The 19,475-nt window shown below is 41.7% G+C and overlaps 1 protein-coding gene across 1 annotated transcript in view; it reads right to left on the minus strand.

Moving 5' to 3' along the window:
• PEPD (peptidase D) overlaps nucleotides 1-19,475 on the minus strand; it is a gene marked incomplete at its 5' end in the record, with an annotated part of 142,942 nt that overhangs the window by 3,366 nt on the left and 120,101 nt on the right. The window contains 2 exons of the mRNA XM_082319613.1: nucleotides 5,482-5,673; nucleotides 17,447-17,631. Of these exons, the coding sequence (XP_082175739.1) occupies nucleotides 5,482-5,673; nucleotides 17,447-17,631 (377 nt within the window). The remainder of the gene's footprint in view (nucleotides 1-5,481; nucleotides 5,674-17,446; nucleotides 17,632-19,475) is intronic.

A 19,475-nucleotide genomic window follows, 5' to 3' on the forward strand; every position in this document is an offset into this window, starting at 1 on the left:
CAAATGGACAAAAGATGCTGGATCTGCCTGGCAAGGCTCACTGGCTTGGGACTGCCTTTCCCAGTGGGGGACAGTGGTTATGAAACTTGCTCTCAGAGCTGTCCCTGTTTGCAGGCTCTTTGTTCAACAGTGCTGCTTGTTTCAGGGCTACAGAGTGGTTTGGAATTGGACACGGCTTAAAGGAACAGCAAACTGAGGTTTGAGGTTTGCTGCACCGGCAGCTTTCAGGGCGCTCTGCAAACATCCCAGGGGAGGCTTTGCTTTTTCGGTGTGAAATGGCATGCTTCAAAAAGCACTCCTGCAAAGGTGAAGTGGCCAGGAATGCCAGGACTGTCCCTAAAAAGCCTTTTTCTTATCAAGGGTAGTGGCATGATCTGTCTAGATAGACCTGATTGCACAACTGCCTAATGCCAGCAACAAACCATCATGTGGCTCGACTCAGTGGACCCAGCTCTGTCCCAAAGCAGGGCTGTGCGGGCATAGCCAAGGACAGCACAGGAGTTAAATACCAGGGCTGCTGTCAGCTATATATACAGCCTCGCACTTTGTCCTGACTTACTAATACAGTCATGCTCCCCAGAGCCTCCTGTGTTATCTTCCAAGGGAAGGGGGTTGTAGCACTCATTCATTTCTTTTGGATGATGATATATATAAAAGGCTTATGAGAATCAAGAAACAATTTTGGCCAATTAAATAGTCCAGATTTGCACGATGACAGATCCCAGATGTGATTAAAAAAGACCACTGGTGACATGTCTCCTTTTTTTTTTTTTTTTTTTTAATCTATTGAGCATTTGTTTGACTATGGCTGTGGAAAGCAGCAATACTATCGCTGCAAGATCTTAGAGCGGGAGACTCGCCTGGGAAATGATGACAGGACGTGGGCCACACATGCTACCCCACGAAGTAAATTAGCACATGTGCTTCTGTCCGGCTGAAGGATCCACGTGTCTTTTTATAGCTGGCATCCTACAGAGGCAGATGCATGTAGCCAAGGGGACTTATTTCGACTCGGCCATCGACTCACCAATAATTCTTAACAGAGCAAACTTACCACAACAAGCGTTGGACTTCTGTATTTCAGGGGGACTGGTTAGGAAATAGAGCTGCCCTTACGTCAAACCCAGGGACAGGCGGGTACCTTGCAGGGTTGGGGAAGGCACTTTCCTGTTACCACGTCACACAAAGTGGCAACGCCAGGATGTTTTCTATAGAGGGTAATAGGCTCTGTGCTACACAATGACTCTTTCTCATCCCATGCTGCCAGTCTTTCCTCCTCTTATTCACAAGGAAGTCCTCATGTCAGGCACGCTTTATTTTAAAGGTCTACATATAAACATTTTATAAAAGATGATCAAGATTAGCAGGGTGAGGCCATGTATTTTATTAGATCAACTGATACGGCTGGAAAAAGAAGCTTTAGGCACACAGTCCCTTCATCCAGGCTCGAAAGGAAGCAATAAACTATAAGCTAAATACAGGTTAGAAACAACTGCTCTTACTTTAACCTAATTATATTAATTAGACAACTTAAGAGAAAAGGGTTAAAGAAGGTTTATAAGCAACTAGTCGCTGTTTTTGGGTTGCCTACAACTATCACTTCTCTCACAAGAACTTTAAAGAAAGCTATGTATTTCATTATGACAACTGCTTTTCTATGAAAACTTTTTAAAAATGCTGTGTAGCATTATTACTGCTGCATAATATGAAATGTTAAAAAGCACAGAGGCATAATGTTTATTGCCTAGTAAACTATTTCATTCCACAACACACATTCACCAGAAACAGATCTCAACCTTCTGAAAAATAAAAATCAGGACAGAGACAACGGCATGGCTCTCTGAACCAAAGGCAGAAGCATTTAAATATCCTGCTTTTTATTTGGTTTAACATTTGTTCCTGAGTAAGAGAAGTACTATTGTTTTGAAAAATATTGTAATATTAGTGGATCTTCAAGGTCCTGGGCTTTATAAATCTATTTAACTTTTAAATGAGAAAAATCTGCAAATGAAAGAATGTATTTAACATTTAGCTGTCTTTCAGCATTTTCTCTAAGTTGCATAGAGTTTTCACATATTAAGTCTAGTGCTAGTTCTACAAATCCTAAGGAAAAATAAAGCCTGAATAGAGACTGAATATTTAAGGCCAAAAAAAGATTGAACGGTTTTACTGGGTCTTTGAGAAAACATCATATGAACTGCATGAATCAGTAATCAGCTTATGAAGAATGGAAATGTCAAACCCTAAAGGGCAGCATTCGGAGTTGGTATTTCCCCTTCCCTGAGGAATCGTCTGCTTTTCCTGAGCAATATATACAACCATATACACATACCTCTATTTGCACAACTATGCTTATTTATGAGAGCAGCGCAGGCAGAGTCCAGGCAGAGCAGAGGTGCCCTGGGATGGGCACTGCGCCAGCGCCCGACAGCAGCCTTTGCCCCACAGAATTTATGATCTCGGTAAATTGGACCTTAGTTTTGCAGATGGAGAACTGAAGTACATGTGACTGAGCGACTTCCCGAAATTGGCTGAGGAAGCTTGTGAAGGACTGAACTCAACGGCTGTCAAGTAAGGAGTTTAGGGCTTCAGACAGGGCAACCTGTGCTCTCAGAAGCAGATCCCTAGCAAAACTTTTTGCCTCCGTCCAGAGGGATCTGTATTTGACCCAGAACAGCTCTTGTTTGGTAAAAGCCCAAATTATGAGGTCCCTGAGCAGCAGTTACAGCCACAAAGCCTGGGTGTCTGTGTTGCAGGGACGCGGGAAGGCTGGGCTGCCGACAGACCTGTTCTGAGGGTGCGCAGGAGCTGCGCTGGTGCCGCCAGCACATGCCCCGCACGCCGGCAGCAATGCAGAATGGGCGAAGGAAAACCTCTGAGTGTTGTCTCTCATTCTTTCCTGCTCTTGCAGCTTTTACAATCTCGTTATGGCTAATACCAGGCAGCATGAATTACAATAAACGGCTACAGTCTTGCCCTTTTTGGCATGGCAAAAGAGCGTCTCTTCTCAATGCAGAGACTTGTCACAGTCAAGAAAATTATCCAAAGCCCAAAAAAGACATGAATTCAAGGTGAATTCATTAAAATCCACAAATCCCCTGTGCGGACAGTCTTACTCAGAATTACAGTGGTGTTACTTTGGTTAATATAAGTTCATTTTTGAAGTGAATTAAACTAAACCAAATTAAGAACATTTTAATTAGTGATGAGTTCTGCAGAGGGAAACAGACTACTTATTTCCTTTTGTACAATCTATTTTTCTTTTAAACTTAAAGGAAGATTGGACTGGCTATAGTGAGCTCTTTAGCTAGAACTGACACCTATACTAACCCCTGTACTATTAATATTTGTCAGTAAAAACACTGGACTTCACAAGATTTTTTAATCACGTAGAGAGGACATGCTTTTCAGAGAAATACTTATTCTGGATAAACTAGAATGAACCAGCATGCAGATAACTAAGCACACTACACAGCACAAATTGCATCTTCTATTTATGCAGAATCAAGTCAGAATTGTAAAGACGGAAAAACTCATTTTGATTGCATTATAATTCAGCTTTTGTGTAGAATTCAGAAATATTCAGATGTACTTCAGTCTCAGATTTTATTTCCATTCTTCTCCTGGACAAAATCAAGTGACAACATCTGGCTCAGGGTATGTGTGTATTATTATTTTTTTCTCTCTAAGTAAAATGTATTGTTCACAGGGGGATCGGAGATTTAGATTTTTGCTCAATCGTTTTTGGGCAGCTCCCCCTTTTCGCGAAGTTTGTTGGCTAGCTCTCTCTACAAGTCATCATTACAGGAAGCTAAGCAAAAAAGGGGAGAAAGTTAGACTTTACTTGAAATCTCTGGAATAAAAGTGCCTGATCCAGCAACTTATTACCAAGGAAGAGATCCTGTGCTGTCACTCTTATTCCATGCAAACACAGGCAGCAGGTGAGCCACGTGCATGCCTCAAGCTGCAGAGCTGGAGTGGGCATTCACAGCAAGCCATGGAAAAACGTGGGCTTTGCTGAGCATTTCCAGAGAAAGCTCACCAGGAATCAATTCAACTGCCGAAAAACTCCCACAGAGTGTTTACAAGGAAAGCAAAGATAGTTAAACCTGTTTTTGTTGTGGTGTCAAGCTACATGAGTGCATTACAGCGTTCCTTTAAAATATGCTTGAGCATGCGGTGCCATATATAATGTGCTCACAGTTAGAAAATGCATAGTTAGCTGCCTTTCATTCACCAGTTATCTCAGTTGGCTGGCTGGCAAGTCTTGATAAAGAAACAACACTGACAGATAACATCCCAAACCTCAGCAGTGAATTAAATACCAGCGAGGGCAAAGTCCCGCGTCTCTTGATAAGGCTGCACACACATCGTATGGGGAGCCTCCACAGGTGGCTGCCCAGGAGCCCGGCTGGCTCACACGACTGGTGATGGCACACACAACTTTTCTGTCAGGGTTGGTGGTTCAAAGCTAGCTCAGACCAAAAGCGTTGCAGTAATTACCCTCTCATGGCTGGCGTACAGTGATAAATTAGTCGATGGCAGCAGCAGACAATTCCTAATGAGTGACTTTTCATACCAGAAAATCACCACCGCTGCCAGTGATTGTTAGCTTTGTTGAGACTTAGCAGAAAAGCCACAAGGAGGACGGGGCATTGCAGCTGCCTGCTCTATCTTCTCTGTGCATGAATACGGAAGCTCGGAGAACAATGGGGCACCCTTCAAATGCTTGCCCTGCTAAAATGAAAACCCACTGGAAGCCACTGCAACTGCTAAATGCTCTGTGAGGGCGGTGGCTTTGAATGGGAAATGTGCCCTGGAGAGCATGGAGAAACAAGGCCCCTCTGCTTGCACAGCAGCTGCCTGCATGGGAACGATGGCCCAGATCACAGCTACCTCCCGAGTCAGCCAACCTTCCTGCGCGCACACAGCTGCCCGAGCCTGCAATGCGATACCTCGAGCACGGGTGCTTGCAAAGACCATCAGCCATTCCCTTGGAAAACTGGGAAGGCTTCATGCCGTTCTGGCAATAGTCCAGTAAGAGCAATTATTGCTGTTTTTCTCTGCTGCCTCCCTGACTTAAACAGCATCAGGCTCTTCTGCCCTGGGAGGGAGCACCAGACTGTGCTGCTGTCAAGGAAGGTAACTCTGGAATATGGATCTCGGTCTTGTATTTCATAACATATATGTTTCACACATTAGACAAAACACCTACCTGGCGAGTCACTGTACAGTGCTGACAGAAGGTATATGGAAAAATACGGGCCTATTGTTAACCAGATATCACAAGTATAAAACCGCGTTTAAAAATAACAAAAGCCCCCAGTTTGCCTGCAGGGTCAAATGGCCCAAGGTGCTGCTTCAGTAACAGCCCTATGTGCAATACATTACAACTTCCAAAAGATTTCTTCTCAAGTACATAGTAAAGGCAAACAAACAGAAACCCGATTTTAGAAAATCATCCAGTTAAGAATTACTCACCCCACCAAATCCTCTAAAGCGCTGCAGGACGTCATTGTTGATGAAACAGGACTGCGCAGGATCACGGAGGGCTTGGTCCAAGAGGTGGTCGATGAAGTAGATGCCCGGCTCGATGGTCAGCACCATGCCCTGCTCCAGGCTGCGGGTGGTGCGCAGGCTCCTGAGCCCCGGCAGGTCAATGCGCTCCACTCCCTGCGGAAGAAACACTGGTTCTGACAGACAGAAGGGCGATCCATGGTGACCTTTTCTTAAGACCCTCCTACGCTGACTGCTCCATAAGAGACCCAAAATACAACAAATAACTGGGAAGTAGAGGACTGAAACAAGTAACTGGGAAGAAGAGGACTGAAACCATGCTGTACAGTTACCTCTCTCTCATCAGTCCCTCATTTAGCTTTCATATACAGCGATGACCAGCTTTCAACTCAACACCCGAACTGTTTTTTGCACCACAGAAATCCTGGCTTTGGATATGCTTGGTACTGTCACTCTCTACCCTGGGAGAAGCACTGCACTACAGAGAAAAAATAATTACTTGCACTATTTCTTTCTATACCCTCCCTTGCAAAGTATAGTATTTTAAGTGACATGCAAATCTTGAAATGCCCCTCCACGTCATGGCTGAAATAGCCGAACTATGCAGCAGAGAACAATTTCTCCAAGGATATGCAAATGCTTATTCTCACTGAATGTTATTAAAATTACACATTTATGATCTTGATTCAGGAGCAATGAGTCTACACATGACCTCATAAAAGCAGCCCATTTAAAACTAAACTTTTGTCAGATTCAGACTTTCAGGCAACATGGTGCTGACTGATATTATTAAAAACTAAGTCAAAACAAGTCCTGACTAGCAAAACATTCTCTTCTTCCCAAATGCTGGTAAAGTAAAATGATATATGAGGACGTGCTTAGTCAAGGAATTAGAAACACTGCAAAGACTAGTTCAGGATATTAATTTTCTTCCCCCAAATGTGCCAGGTATTGCAACATCGGAATAAATATATCTAAATCCCATTAGCTTTTTGAAAATTCTTTGCAACTGTAGCAAATTTCATCAACAAAATATTGTGATGACCAGTAAACAGCTCACAGGCCCACTAGATTGCAAACATGCACACACACTTTGCTCAAGAAAACTTTTCTGCTTCAGCCAGTAAGTCAGAACTTAACAGGTCTGCAAGACCAAGGCATTATTTATCTCGTCTCCAGGTAGCATTCCCGAATCTTGCTTCTGGCCAAAGTCACGGTAATTTTCCTTGCCAGCAGAAGGGACGACTCCTTTCAGAATCACTAGCAGTGCGACTGGTATCACGAGGACGAAACATCCCCTTTCTCCAACACAAAGCACGCTGCCCTGCACTACCCTCGGTGCCTGGCAGCCAAGGTAGCACCTCTCGGCACCGCTGTGCTCCCGTGTTTCTGCCACACCAATGCAGGGGAGCAGAGGGAGGCAGGAGCTTACCCTGCACATTAGCCACATTTCCATCTCACTGAATCATTTGCTCTTCAAAGTGTATATAGCCCCACAGTACTGTTTGCTCCTGAGCTCCACTTTCGGTTCAGAGAAAGCGTATTTCACAGAAATCCTGCTTGCAACAGCCACTCAGCAGTGTTTGTTTTATTCTCACTGGTCACCTAAGCAATACTGGGGTTGCTTTTTTCTCTTTGCAGGGCTTCTGTTCCAATGCACGGCATCTTACAGCAGCCAAGATTCTCAGAGCTCACCAGACTGGATATCTGCAGGTAGGTTTGCCCATTCTTCAGAGACACAGAGCGTTTGCTTGCCCTTGCAAACCAGCAAGTGTACTCTGACCATTATTTGATACATTTTATTTCATATGTTTGATCTGAATTTTGCAGAGCATTATATTACACTAAAATAAGAAAGCACGATTTTGTTTTACTGAGGCTAGGAAACAAGAATACTCTGATATTAAGCAAGGCACTTTGCATTTATATTCTTATCAAAACTCAAAGAGAATCAATATATTTCTAAACTTGAAACAATTACTGCACTGAAATGGAGCCATTTTTCTTTCTGCTGCTGCCCCATGGGGTTTGGCATCTCACACATTCATTGTAATGCGTAAAGGAAATGAGGGCATCCAATCTTGTGGATTAATCTCTCCATGAGCTGTAAACAATTAGATTAGTGTCTGGACCTTTTGGTGTCTTGCCAACTATCTATCGGCTGCTTTTCAACAAACAACCCATATTTGGCTTTTAAGTACACTTCTCTTCAATTCTACTTGTAAATGCCTTTTCTGAGGCAGTCAATCCAAGACAGATGCTAGAAAGATGAATGTGCAGCAAGGAAAACAATGGCAAACATCCTCTGAAGGCAGCCCTGGCACGGCGTCCGCATTTTTTGGCCTTTTCCTAAAACAAATGAGGTTTAACACCAGGTGTGACGATCAAGCCTCGATGCCCGCTTCATTTCCCTCTGTACAGCCATCAAAGCAACGTGTAGGCATTTTGTCTGGACTGCTTGCAGTCTGATTCTGCTTCTAGTACTTCCTCCAAGAAGCTAACCGCATGTTTACAATTCAGGAGCAAGACTCGGGGATTCATGTTTGGAAACCTCCTTCAGCAGCACAGCCTCCCTGGGCCATCAGCAATGCAGGGAGGGCCCCTGAGGCACCTGAATAGTACTGCTCATCCAAAAGTAAAATTTTAACTTCTCTAGAAGGAATTCACAAACTCTCTTTGACATTCCCCCCATCCTATCTCAGCTCTAGATTGTGTCAGCTCTTGGTTTCATCTCCAGGTCTTTGGATTTTGCAGGCACTTAAGTCATTGTGTAAATAGCAGCAGCTACACCTCTTCCATGAAAGCATCTCTAACAGGCCTTTGGAGAAAGGGTAACACTGCTCAGCTTTTCAAAGACAGCAAGCAGGACATCAGGGTGGGCTTGTGGTGAGGAAGACCTGTGGTCCCTTTTAACAGAGGCTAGCAAGGCGTTCACCAAGAGAGGCGTGAAATGGATGAAGAGACAGGTAGGTTCTGGCTATCGCATGTACACGGCCATGTATACCTTGAGCAGCGGATAGCCCCAGTCCAACTTGCTGCGAGGCTGAAGGACTACATGAGTTGGGACAAGGAATGAGCTGAGTGGGGAAGGTGACCAAGCTAGGGAGATGACAAAATTCCTTCTTTTGAGAACAGCGCTGGATTAAAACGTACATCAGACTATGGCTCCAGCATCCCAAGTGAAATCTGATCTCTGGGCACTCGTGACCATCTTGGTAGCCACCATGGCCACCGGGTCCAGGGGCTGACAGTTCTCAGCTCTCAGTCTGCTTCGGTTGTTTACGAAGACTAGGACAAAGTGCAGATTTTTTTTAATGACTGAAACACCACCACCCCCAAACAGAAGATGACAGGTCTGAAACAAGGACACCACTATTTTCCATCAAGTCAAACCCTGTTGAGAGCAAAGCCTGATGGGGAAACCTTGCACTGTCACCCGTCAGTATGAATTTTCTGCCATTAATGGATTTTCTTCTTTGTGAGGAGGAAACTTCCCTACATTTTGCAACTAAACAACGAAAGCCTTGTTTTCAACAATAACCACGATGTTTTGTAGTCAGATGAAATGAAGAGTAAAAATGTGAATGCTGGCACAGCAGCTGTGTGGATATCTGTTTCTATTACAGCTATATCCTGGAGGCCTGGCGACAGCGTAGGACCCTGTCACACTCAGTGCTCTACAACTGTAAAGCATAAGCTGGTAATTTCCCTCAAAAAAGTGTAGAGAATAATCTAGAAAATATTAACACCTAGGCATGTAAAGAGAGACTTACAGTGATGTTCTGGAAAAATTACTTTTTGAGGAACGGTTTATTTTCCTGTATATTGCAACAACAGATTATATCCAAAATTGTTTTCTAAGACTGATTTTATTTGGAGGTTCTGCTCACATTTTAAAATTGAGACACTCCCCCCACAGTAAGCACAGATGTATGACACTGTCATTTGCGACTGTACTCCTGCCAAGAACATCAGATTCCAATTAATGGTTCATGTAAGGTAACAAAAACCAGCATGTCTAGGCAATAAGGACTGTCAAGGGAACAAGAGAATTATTATGTAAACTGATTTCATTACTATGTAAGCAAAATAAAAGTTCAAATTAAGTGTGCAGTAATATAAAATATAGATCTATTTTTGGAATAAGCAGGGAATTAGGAAGTATGCAAATATGCCTATCCCCCAGAAAAGTGGCTGTGGAAGACTAGAAGTTGCAATATGCCCAGAATACCTCAGTATAAGGATGAATTACTGCCTGGTCCTAAGCAACTCAATGGTTAATGGGGGGTATATGTTGCTTTTTTCATGGAAGAACTGCAATGTGTATCATGCTGGATCTTGTCCCACAGACACCAGCTACCAAGCAAAGTGATCAGAAGCAGAAATAGCTCCAGGCCCACTCAGGTAAGCCTCATCTTGGGTCCGTCTTTGGATCAGGACAGAAGAAAACCACAGGTGATGTCTCTGTGCTGGCTGGTCATCCCCCACAGGGCTGTGACACTAGGTAGGGATGCACAAACGCAGAGATGCAAGGACACCCTCCCCCCTGAAACCAGGGGCTGCAACGCTTAGTTGGTGTCACCCAGAAGTTCCTCAAGCCAGCAGTGGCAGCAAAACACAGCCACAGCAGAGATCACCAAAGCTACTCATAACCGCAAATACTGACCCACAGTAAGAGACTCACGTAGTGACACAAACTAGTTTCTGGTACTTTTTTCCAGCTAAATCATCCCAGAACTTTTTTGAGCCTGACAAACAGACTGTCCCAGTTGGACCACATCCAATACAGTGAAGTCCTAACCAGTTTATCAAGCTAAGTGCAATCAAGTATTTAAATTAGTCCGAATACTACCATTATATTTAGATTATACGAAATCAATACCAAAGTGAAATCTCAGCTCTTTCACTCTTCCCTATTCTCCCACTGTGTATACCCAACTTCTAATTAGCTCATTTATTATAAAAAGAACGGAATGTAGCTAATAAAATAAAAGACTTGAATTCCATTTCACTTGTCTCCTGGTCCCTTCTCTCTAAGCTCTTGTTTCTCATGCTGAGTGTTACTAATGAAGATTAGTTTATTCCATCTATCCTGCGTTCTCCCAGCAGCCTGAGCTGCCTATAGTCACCTGAAGGAACTGCTGTCAGTCCTGCCTTTGAAATCAGCAGCAGGTTACAGGAGAACATGCCCCAAGCATCACATACCACTTGTGGCATTTGCAAGTTAAAGCTTCCACTTCTGCAGGAGAATCTAATTACTAGCTGGAGCTTTTGGGACACAGCTCAAAGTTAATATTGGGGGAATGGAGGGCACACAGTGTTTAACTGGCTATTTTATTTGAAACATTTTTGTCTCTTCCTAGGTATTAACTGTGGTATCAGGTTTAAGCTGCTGAATAAGTTTCCTGTTATTGCAGGGAATGAGGACAAATCACCTGCCACTTACTCAAGGCACCGCTGCCTGCTGAGTCAGATAAAGCTGAATTTCAAACCATCCCTACAGCGTAGTTCTGAGCATAACTTCCCATGTCATTTTTGCTTCCTGATCCTCAGATGTCACCAAGCTCCACTGCTATCATAATAGAAATAATAAAACATACAGATTATATATTTTTTTTTCTTAAAACCTAAGCATGAGAAAAAACAGACAGAGCAAATAGTAAAAATCACCAAGTTGACAACTAAAACATAAACCTGGAAGATGAGGAGAATATTTAGATAGAGAATTCATAAGAAATGAGATAAAGATTTGCAAAAGCTACCAGCAACACTGTTTTAAAATTAGACCAATTACAAGCACCATTTAACATCTAATGGACAGGTTTTCTTGTGACACACAGAAAGTATACATAGGCAATGGCCTAAATGAAAGGGCTTTTTCTTTTATGATCTTTAGATACTAATATTAGTGGAAACCGCATAGCAAAAAACTAAAGTATACCTATGATACCTTTGATACCTTACTTTTACATGTAATTGAAAGCAGAACTGTACTGTCTTTGTTTTTCTAATGTGGCCAGAATGAATTGTTCAAAAACACGCAAGCTCTGTTAGTCTCTTAGTAAAATTTCAGAAAGATTTGGACAATACTCAGATAAAAACTCTCTTAGCACACAAAGTCTTTTGCAACAAACTTCAACAAGTAAAAGAAACATAAGCAACTATATCCATCAAAAAAAATTAACCAGAACTAATGAAACCCAAACCAAGCAACAAAAAAGCCCAAGTCCACAACACTTTCTTTCTCAGAGGAGGAGGGAAACCCTGTGGTACGACAGGGCATGATGCACACCATGGCACTGCACTGACACAGCACCTGAGCCCTCCCTCCTCTTCTGCCCCTGCTCGAGTCCTAAGCTCTCGTAAACACCCAAACTCCAGCATCTGTCCTCACAGGGAAAAGTTGCTAGGAACTGATCACAACTTTTCTGAGCACATGTAAGATGCCACAGCAGCGTAAGATCTATTAACCTAACTCTGGGAGGGGTTTAAATCCCACAGAAGAATCTTAGGCTGCAGGAAACTCTCCTGGTTGGTGCTTGACCCAACAGCTAACAGTAAGCACTATGGATTTCAGTGCTGCTCTGCATGGAAATGCTGTAGAATTGAAAGTCTTCGCCAATTTGTTTCTTGCCTCTGCTTGCTCAGTGGCCCGCTCAACCATATGGCTTCGCTATGCAGGAATTCAAAGAACCAAAAAGAAAGTGATTCAAGGGGACCCCATGAAGCAGAAGCAGCAGGTTTATTCTCCTAATCTTTTCTCAAAGTGTACGATCACTTACAAAAACAAAACCTAGCGTTAAAACTGGTGAAAGGCCCTTTTACTCTTTGCTCATATAAGCGCCTACCATACAGGTTGTTTCACGTTTGCAGGTCCTGGGTACGCACAGTTAGAGCAAGGCTGTGCAAGGTTATGACCAAGTGAAGCAATTTGCATCACTGAGGCTCTACATAACAGCTTTAGGCTCCTTGGTAAATTCACCTCATCCTCTGCTTCTTAAAGGAAAAAACATTAATGCATCATTTGCAATGCTAACCACAAAAAAAAATGAAATCTTCTGCTTCAGCATAAAGTAGGATACATAAGGAAAATAATTTTTGCCAGAACAAGAAAGGGAACAAGATTATTCCTGTATTCTCTAGTAGGTTTGGTGACCTAAATCCCCAGTCAGTCATCTGGGATTTTGGAGCAAGCTTTCTGTTAGAGCCAGACGCAGCTTGTACACCTCTCTGAGCAGCAGAGATGTTCCCCAAGCATGCACAGTAATGGAAGGACATGGATAACTCCAGGATCAAAACAAACCTCTAACCTTAATTTGCCGATGCAGAATAGCAATGAAAGGATCAGCTTTTCATGAGAACAGAGAACTGAATTAAAACTTTAAACTAAGGTAAATCTTATAATTTTAAAAGACAAAACAAAATGAAACTCTTAATTCACAAGATGTTAAAATCACAGTAGTTATTAACCTAACTTAAATTAACTGGCTTATTATTATAGAAAGTCATCAAATGTACTTAGCATTCTTTAGAGCCTTACAGTCAATTAATATAACATGAAATTGAATCAACTCAAGCATCTAGAGACGCAGAACCTAGATTTAAATGAAAATTTCAGCCCCATCTACCTCAGGGTCTGAAAATTTGGGATCACCTACCACATTTTCTCCATTGCAACAGGCACAAACCCTCATTTATATCCCATATCGAATTTACCCAGAAACAAATGAAAGAGTGTGGGAAAACCATCTCCATGATTAAATTTTACAGCTGAAGCTAAGCCCAGTGGAGTTTTCACCCTTTGAAGCTAGCTCTGTCTGACTAAGGGCCAGATTTTCTGAAGTGATTAGTACCACTGGGGCTGGATTTTCAGAACTGCTCAAGTTGTAGTCAGACCCTTAAAAGAAGCAGACAGATTTTTCAAAGAAGTGTTCAACACTTGGTCCCTATGGTATACTGCAGGAGACCCAATTCCCGAAGGAGCTCTTGACTGCCGGGTACTTCTGAAAATCAGGACATTTACCTATGTGCTTCAATGGGAAATACTGGTGGTTACAGTCTTAAAAGTCTTGCCCTAAACATAGTTGCTAAGCCACATTTATTGCTGGCCAAAACCAATTATTCTTTATCATGGCAAAAAAAAGGAAGGAAAATGTTATATTTTTCTAATATCCCAGAGCATCCTTTGCAGAAAATGTGCAAGCTTTTTACAGTGTTTGTCAAAGAGGAAGAAAGTGCTTGTTCAATGCTGCATGTGAAAGCAGCTTACTGGAAAAGATGAAAATTTATTATTGCCAATTTTGAAAAAAGAAATCTTTGGCTACTAATGAATAACTAATCTAAGCTAACAATGTCTGGAAATAGTTTTTTTGGAACACACAAAACTTTGTGACGGATAAAAATTAGGAAATTAAAGCTTATTGTATTATTCCAAATGTAACTGTTTACACTTGAGGAAAAAATAATGGAATGATATCCACTTGGAAAGTTTTTATTTTGAAAAAATCCTTTGTAATACTCCCAGAAATTCCCTCGGCCAAAAGCAAATAAGTTGCTTCTTAACCAGCTAGAAAAAAGAGCATGATACTACAGGCATGGGCTCAGTGTACAATAAACACACAAATGGCTTTCTGAAATTCCTTGTGAAAATCCCGCTAGCTGGTAAACATTTAAACGCACCAAAAATCACTCCACAGACTACTAGATGTCTTCAAAATGTATTTTCTCATGAAACAATGAGACACAGACAAAAAACCCTCTCCCATTTAATACAGGCACGTATCACACTCAGGTGAGAGGTGCCCAATTGCTCACATGTAGATTTACTTGGGGAAAACCACGTCCCCTGAAGCCTTCCAGTACTGCCCGGGTACCATAGCCCTCCAGCTCCCTCCTGCTGTGGGCAGGGACCTCATTAGGGCTTCAAGCCTAAGGAAATTCACCCCATCGACAGCCTTTGATGTGGGTTTTCCACCATCAGGTGCTCTGACGCTAAAGTACCTCACCTTAGTCAAATGACCCAATATAAGGAACCTCATGTGTTGGGTGAGAGAGAAGTGAGGGGTCTAACAGAGGAGGAACTAATGCTGCAGAGAGAGTTTAAAGGGGCTGCCCTTCTGCAGAACCCCAAATTAATTATTTTTCAAACTAAGCTGATGCCCCATCTTTATCTACATACACATTTATATGGAAATACAGGACTTTAGCTGTTTGTTTGTGAGCTTACATGTGTGCTTCCCCCATATTCAGGAAATTTGTTATTTAGCATTGGATTCTGAAAGTAAACTAGCCATGCAAACATTCTTAATGTAAGAATGCAGTTCACAAACTAATAATTTTAATATTTAGAATCATAGCACAGAATCATAGAACCATTTAGGTTGGAAAAGACCTTTAAGATCATCAAGTCCAACCATTAACCTAACACTGCCAAGTCCACCACTAAACCATGTTCCTAAGCACCACATCTCCCTGTCTTTTAAATACCTCCAGGGATGGGGACTCGACCACTTCCCTGGGCAGCCTCTTCCAGTGCATGACTACCCTTTCGGGGAAGAAATTTTTCCTAATATCCAATCTAGACCTCCCCTGGCGCAGCTTGAGGCTGTTTCCTCTTGTCCTATCACCTGTTACTAGGGAGAAGAGACTGACCCCCACCTCGGTACAACCTCCTTTCAGGTAGTTGTAGAGAGCGATAAGGTCTCCCCTCAGCCTTCTCTTCTCCAGATTAAACAACCCCAGCTCCCTCAGCCCCTCCTCATAAGACTTGTGCTCCCGACCTCACCAGCTTCGTTGCCCTTCTCTGGACACACTCCAGCACCTCCATGTCCTTCTTGTGGTGAGGGGCCCAAAACTGAACACAGTACTCGAGGTGCGGCCTCACCAGTGCCAAGTACAGGGGCACTATCACCTCCCTGGTCCTGCTGGCCACACTATTCCTGATACAAGCCAGGATGCCATTGGCCTTCTCAGCCATTTGCAGATACATAATTCTCTATCTGCATAGAGGTCTGGTATTTTTACAGATGTTAAGTATGAAAGTGGAGAGCCTAACTCATTTGACAATATAATCCCTAAACCCATTTTTATCTATAATAGCTCGCTCTTTCAAAACTGTGGATAGATTGGTCTGCTTTCAGAAAAAGGACCCTTAAATTATATAATACAACAGATAATTAACAGTTATAAATTTGATCATTGGTAAATAAAAATTAGTTTTAAAAACTGATTCTGTAGGTCATATGCCACACTACTGAAACCTACTGAGAGATGGGAGGTGTATAGGGTCCGTTGCTCTACACTCCTCAAAAATCAGTTCTAGAAATCTCCCTTGAAATTAAGGTACTTGCTCTAACCTTCAAAGCATACAGTTTCTAAATGAAAACCAAGCCTGGTACTTTTCATTCTCACAAGTCTTCTCACTTGTTCCTAAAATTTAGTTATCTCTTTATCCTACCAAGTCTTTAATATGTGCTCCAGTTTACGTAAGCGCATCAAATTCAGAAAGGTTGTTCATAACACAAGCGAAAACAATCTAAGCAAAGGCATGCAACATCAGGGTCCTGGATTTTGAAGTCCATGAACTCTCTCTCCGAGTAATCACATCCCTTGTGCTTTGCTGAATGCCTCTATTTGTACACAGAGAGAATGCACATGGGAGAGACGGGGGGAAACATCCATCCTTTCTATATTAGCTAGTGAAGAAACCTTGAAATCAGAATAGGGTTGCTTTTGATTTTTGTTTCATTTTTATTACATACAAGTTTATTAGCTGACACCAATACATTGTTATCACAGTATTGTCTCTCAACAATAATTATATTGTGAACGTAACAAGTACTCTCAAATATTATACAGTTTCCTCCCTGCACACAAAAGTGAACCCAGCAATAGCAGCTGTTATGTAGCCTGTCCATCCAACATGAACAAGCTCCAAAACATGACTAAACCATGCCTAAACCTTACCTAAAACGTTCTTAGTTTCTTTTTCAGGTTCTTGTAAAAGAGCATCTTACGTAAGAGAGAAGGCAAATGATCCATTTTCATACTGTATTATTGAAAACCCTTGAATAGTCAGCCTCAAATAACCAAAACATAACACACAGAAAATGCTTCTGAAGTCTTTCTGAAGCTGCTGTAAACTTTCTTTCTTTATTCAAACCTTAAGTTCAATTCCCCTTAGAGATTTTTTTTTTTTTTAGTATCATTACAAACATCTTACCATTCATTGGTGACAGAATTTTACCAATTCTGCTTTCAGACCACAGTTATGAACCATCATGTTAATTCAAGGAAAAAGGCAGTAATTCTGTGTTTTCTGCAGAAACTCAGAATACAAGAGGTTATGCTTTCACATTTGAAAGATTTGATGGATTTTTTCTTTCTATTCTCATTCCAGGACAACGCATCTACATTGGTGCCCATGTTAACACTGGAGATCAAAGTTCAAGACAGGAATATGAGCCAGCTTGTTTCCATATGACACAGCCATTGGGATTTACTAGCCCAGGTGCAGCAGTGGGCTCCCACAGCTGTCTCACACCCGGAATGGAGCAAGTGCGTCTTCTCACTAGAAGTCTCAGGTAGACCAAGATGCTGTCACAGTATAGGGTATGCTTGAGTAATATATTTTACAGCGGTGACTCATGGAGGGACAACACAATGTATGTAGAAACCGAACAGATTAAGAATGCCCAAAGGACAGCATCAGTTGACTTCTCCCCATAAGCAATTTATGTTTTAATGAACTAATAGATTCTCTTAAAGTAAACCACATAAAATACCACATCCAGAAAAAGACACACTTAAATGCACATCTGCTCCACCTCTGAGACCATGCAACTGGCTAATCAGGCATAAACAAAGAGAAATGCTGATCGAATTGAGAGGGGTTAATCTGCAAGACAGTTGAGAATGGACTAACACTAACCTCTGGGTAGCCTCCAACGTCATGCACATCGATTCCAAGTAGATGTCCAAGTCCGTGTGGCATAAATATTGCACCCAGATGAACCTTCACCATGTCATCTACATTGCCTTTCAGAATGCCAATTTTAGTCAACTCCTCCAGATGGACTCTGTCAGCCAGACGGTGCATATCAGGCCAGGCGACCCCTTAGAGAGCAGAAACAAACAGCTGAGTTAACTATTGCTAAAAGTTTTTAAAGACGACTTTCAAAAAGCAGATGTAACACATGTGCCTTTTGTTTATATAAAAAACAAAGGTGGAAAGAGCAACTACATTAGCACAAAAATACTTTAAACAAGACAAAATTATCTTAACATGCATGCGAAGCACAGAAAACTACAAACAAAAGAGCAGCACCTTATAATCCAGATCCACGTGAAAAAATGTTAAGACACGGTAAGCATATCTATGCAGATACAAATATATCAGTAAGTTTTCTAAAAGAATGTCAATTGTAAAATGCAGTTATTTAAAATGCAGAGCATAAAATATTACTATCCTATTATTTTCAATAATGATCATACCCATTTAGAACATTTGAGATGGACAGTACTTTTCTATGTACGTAGAAGATTTAAAGCCCACATCTTTCTGGCAAAGACATTCTCCAGAAATTAATGATTCCCTTGTGTTAATGGGCTGTGTAAAACACAAGTCCTCTAACACACGTACTAAAACAGCATTACAAAATACCGTTGGTTGACTAGAGACAGGGTGCCAGGATACATTAGATTTCTATTATTTTGGTATAGGATACAATTTTGTTTGACAAACTGCTGGGGGGAGGAGGGAGGAAGAAAGCAGCTCTTTTGTTAGTAACACAGTACTGTCTTAATTAGTTCACCATGGCTTTGAGTCATCATCAACAGAGCGGTTGCAGAGTCAAGACAACTAGGGCTAAGGTACAGTAGAAGAATATTTTCCTTGTTCAATTTTGGCATGATTAAATAAATAAAAAATGAGCAATTTTTAAGGCCAAAACCCCATCAAGATCCATTTGCTTTAATCCAGTTAAACATGCAGCTCTAGGGTCTTATGAACGTGAATGCTGTATCATAATTACATTAGCACTTTTTGCTGAAAGTACTGAGGCTTCAAAGGCTGAAATAAAATCATCTTATGGGAGTCCTTAAATAAAATTCAGCTGTCTTATATGGCTCTGATATAAAGGTCAGAAACAAACTGCAGAGCAAGTGGCTGCTCTGTCTTGCACATTGTCCACACAGAAACTGATGCACCTTTATGCTCCCATTAGCACTGAGTGGGAATCCGCTCAGCATATGTTAACAGTCAGCCTCCTTTTCCCCACCAGACTACTCAGAGATCAAACTTTTTAGCCTGTTGCATGCATGCAGCTGAAGCAGCACCTTCCTTGCCCATGCAAGACCACAAAACAGAGGTGTGCGGCACAATACGCTGGAGAAACGCTTGGTTGCTGTTTCCTCACAAAAGCCAACGGTGTCCAAGTGTGTGATGCTCACCCACAAAACATGTGCAGTCTTCCTGTTCAAAATGTGCTATTTTTGTGTTTTGCCTCCTTTAAAAAGGAATTTAGATTTTTCCTTCAGTAAGAATTAATACTTAATAACCACTAGTTGTCCTTTGACAACTATGTTCAACATAATTATACTTTACAAGAATTTCTTTTAATCTTTTTAAACATTGATTCTATTGCAATTTTCACTTCTCTAGATTTATCTATGTTTCACAGCTATCTCACAATAGGCTCCAATCTGTTGCTTGATAAATTGAAATCACTGCAATCTATTGCGCTGATACTACTGATATCAAACTGGAAGTATTAATAAATCACAGTTGGTTTCCTCTTTCTTTTGTAGCTGTGGGAATACAGAATTTCTGTGTGTAACTCCCAGTTCAGCTCCTGCACTTTGCAGTCAACTCTAACTGCTCTAAAAGTTTTTAATATTCTTTCTGGGGACACTAGATGTTCTTTTGAGATCTCTCCCATGTTTTCTTAGCTGAGTATTAC

The sequence above is a fragment of the Platalea leucorodia genome (genome assembly GCF_965183815.1).
Source record: "Platalea leucorodia genome assembly, chromosome: 8".
NCBI lineage: Eukaryota > Metazoa > Chordata > Aves > Pelecaniformes > Threskiornithidae > Platalea > Platalea leucorodia.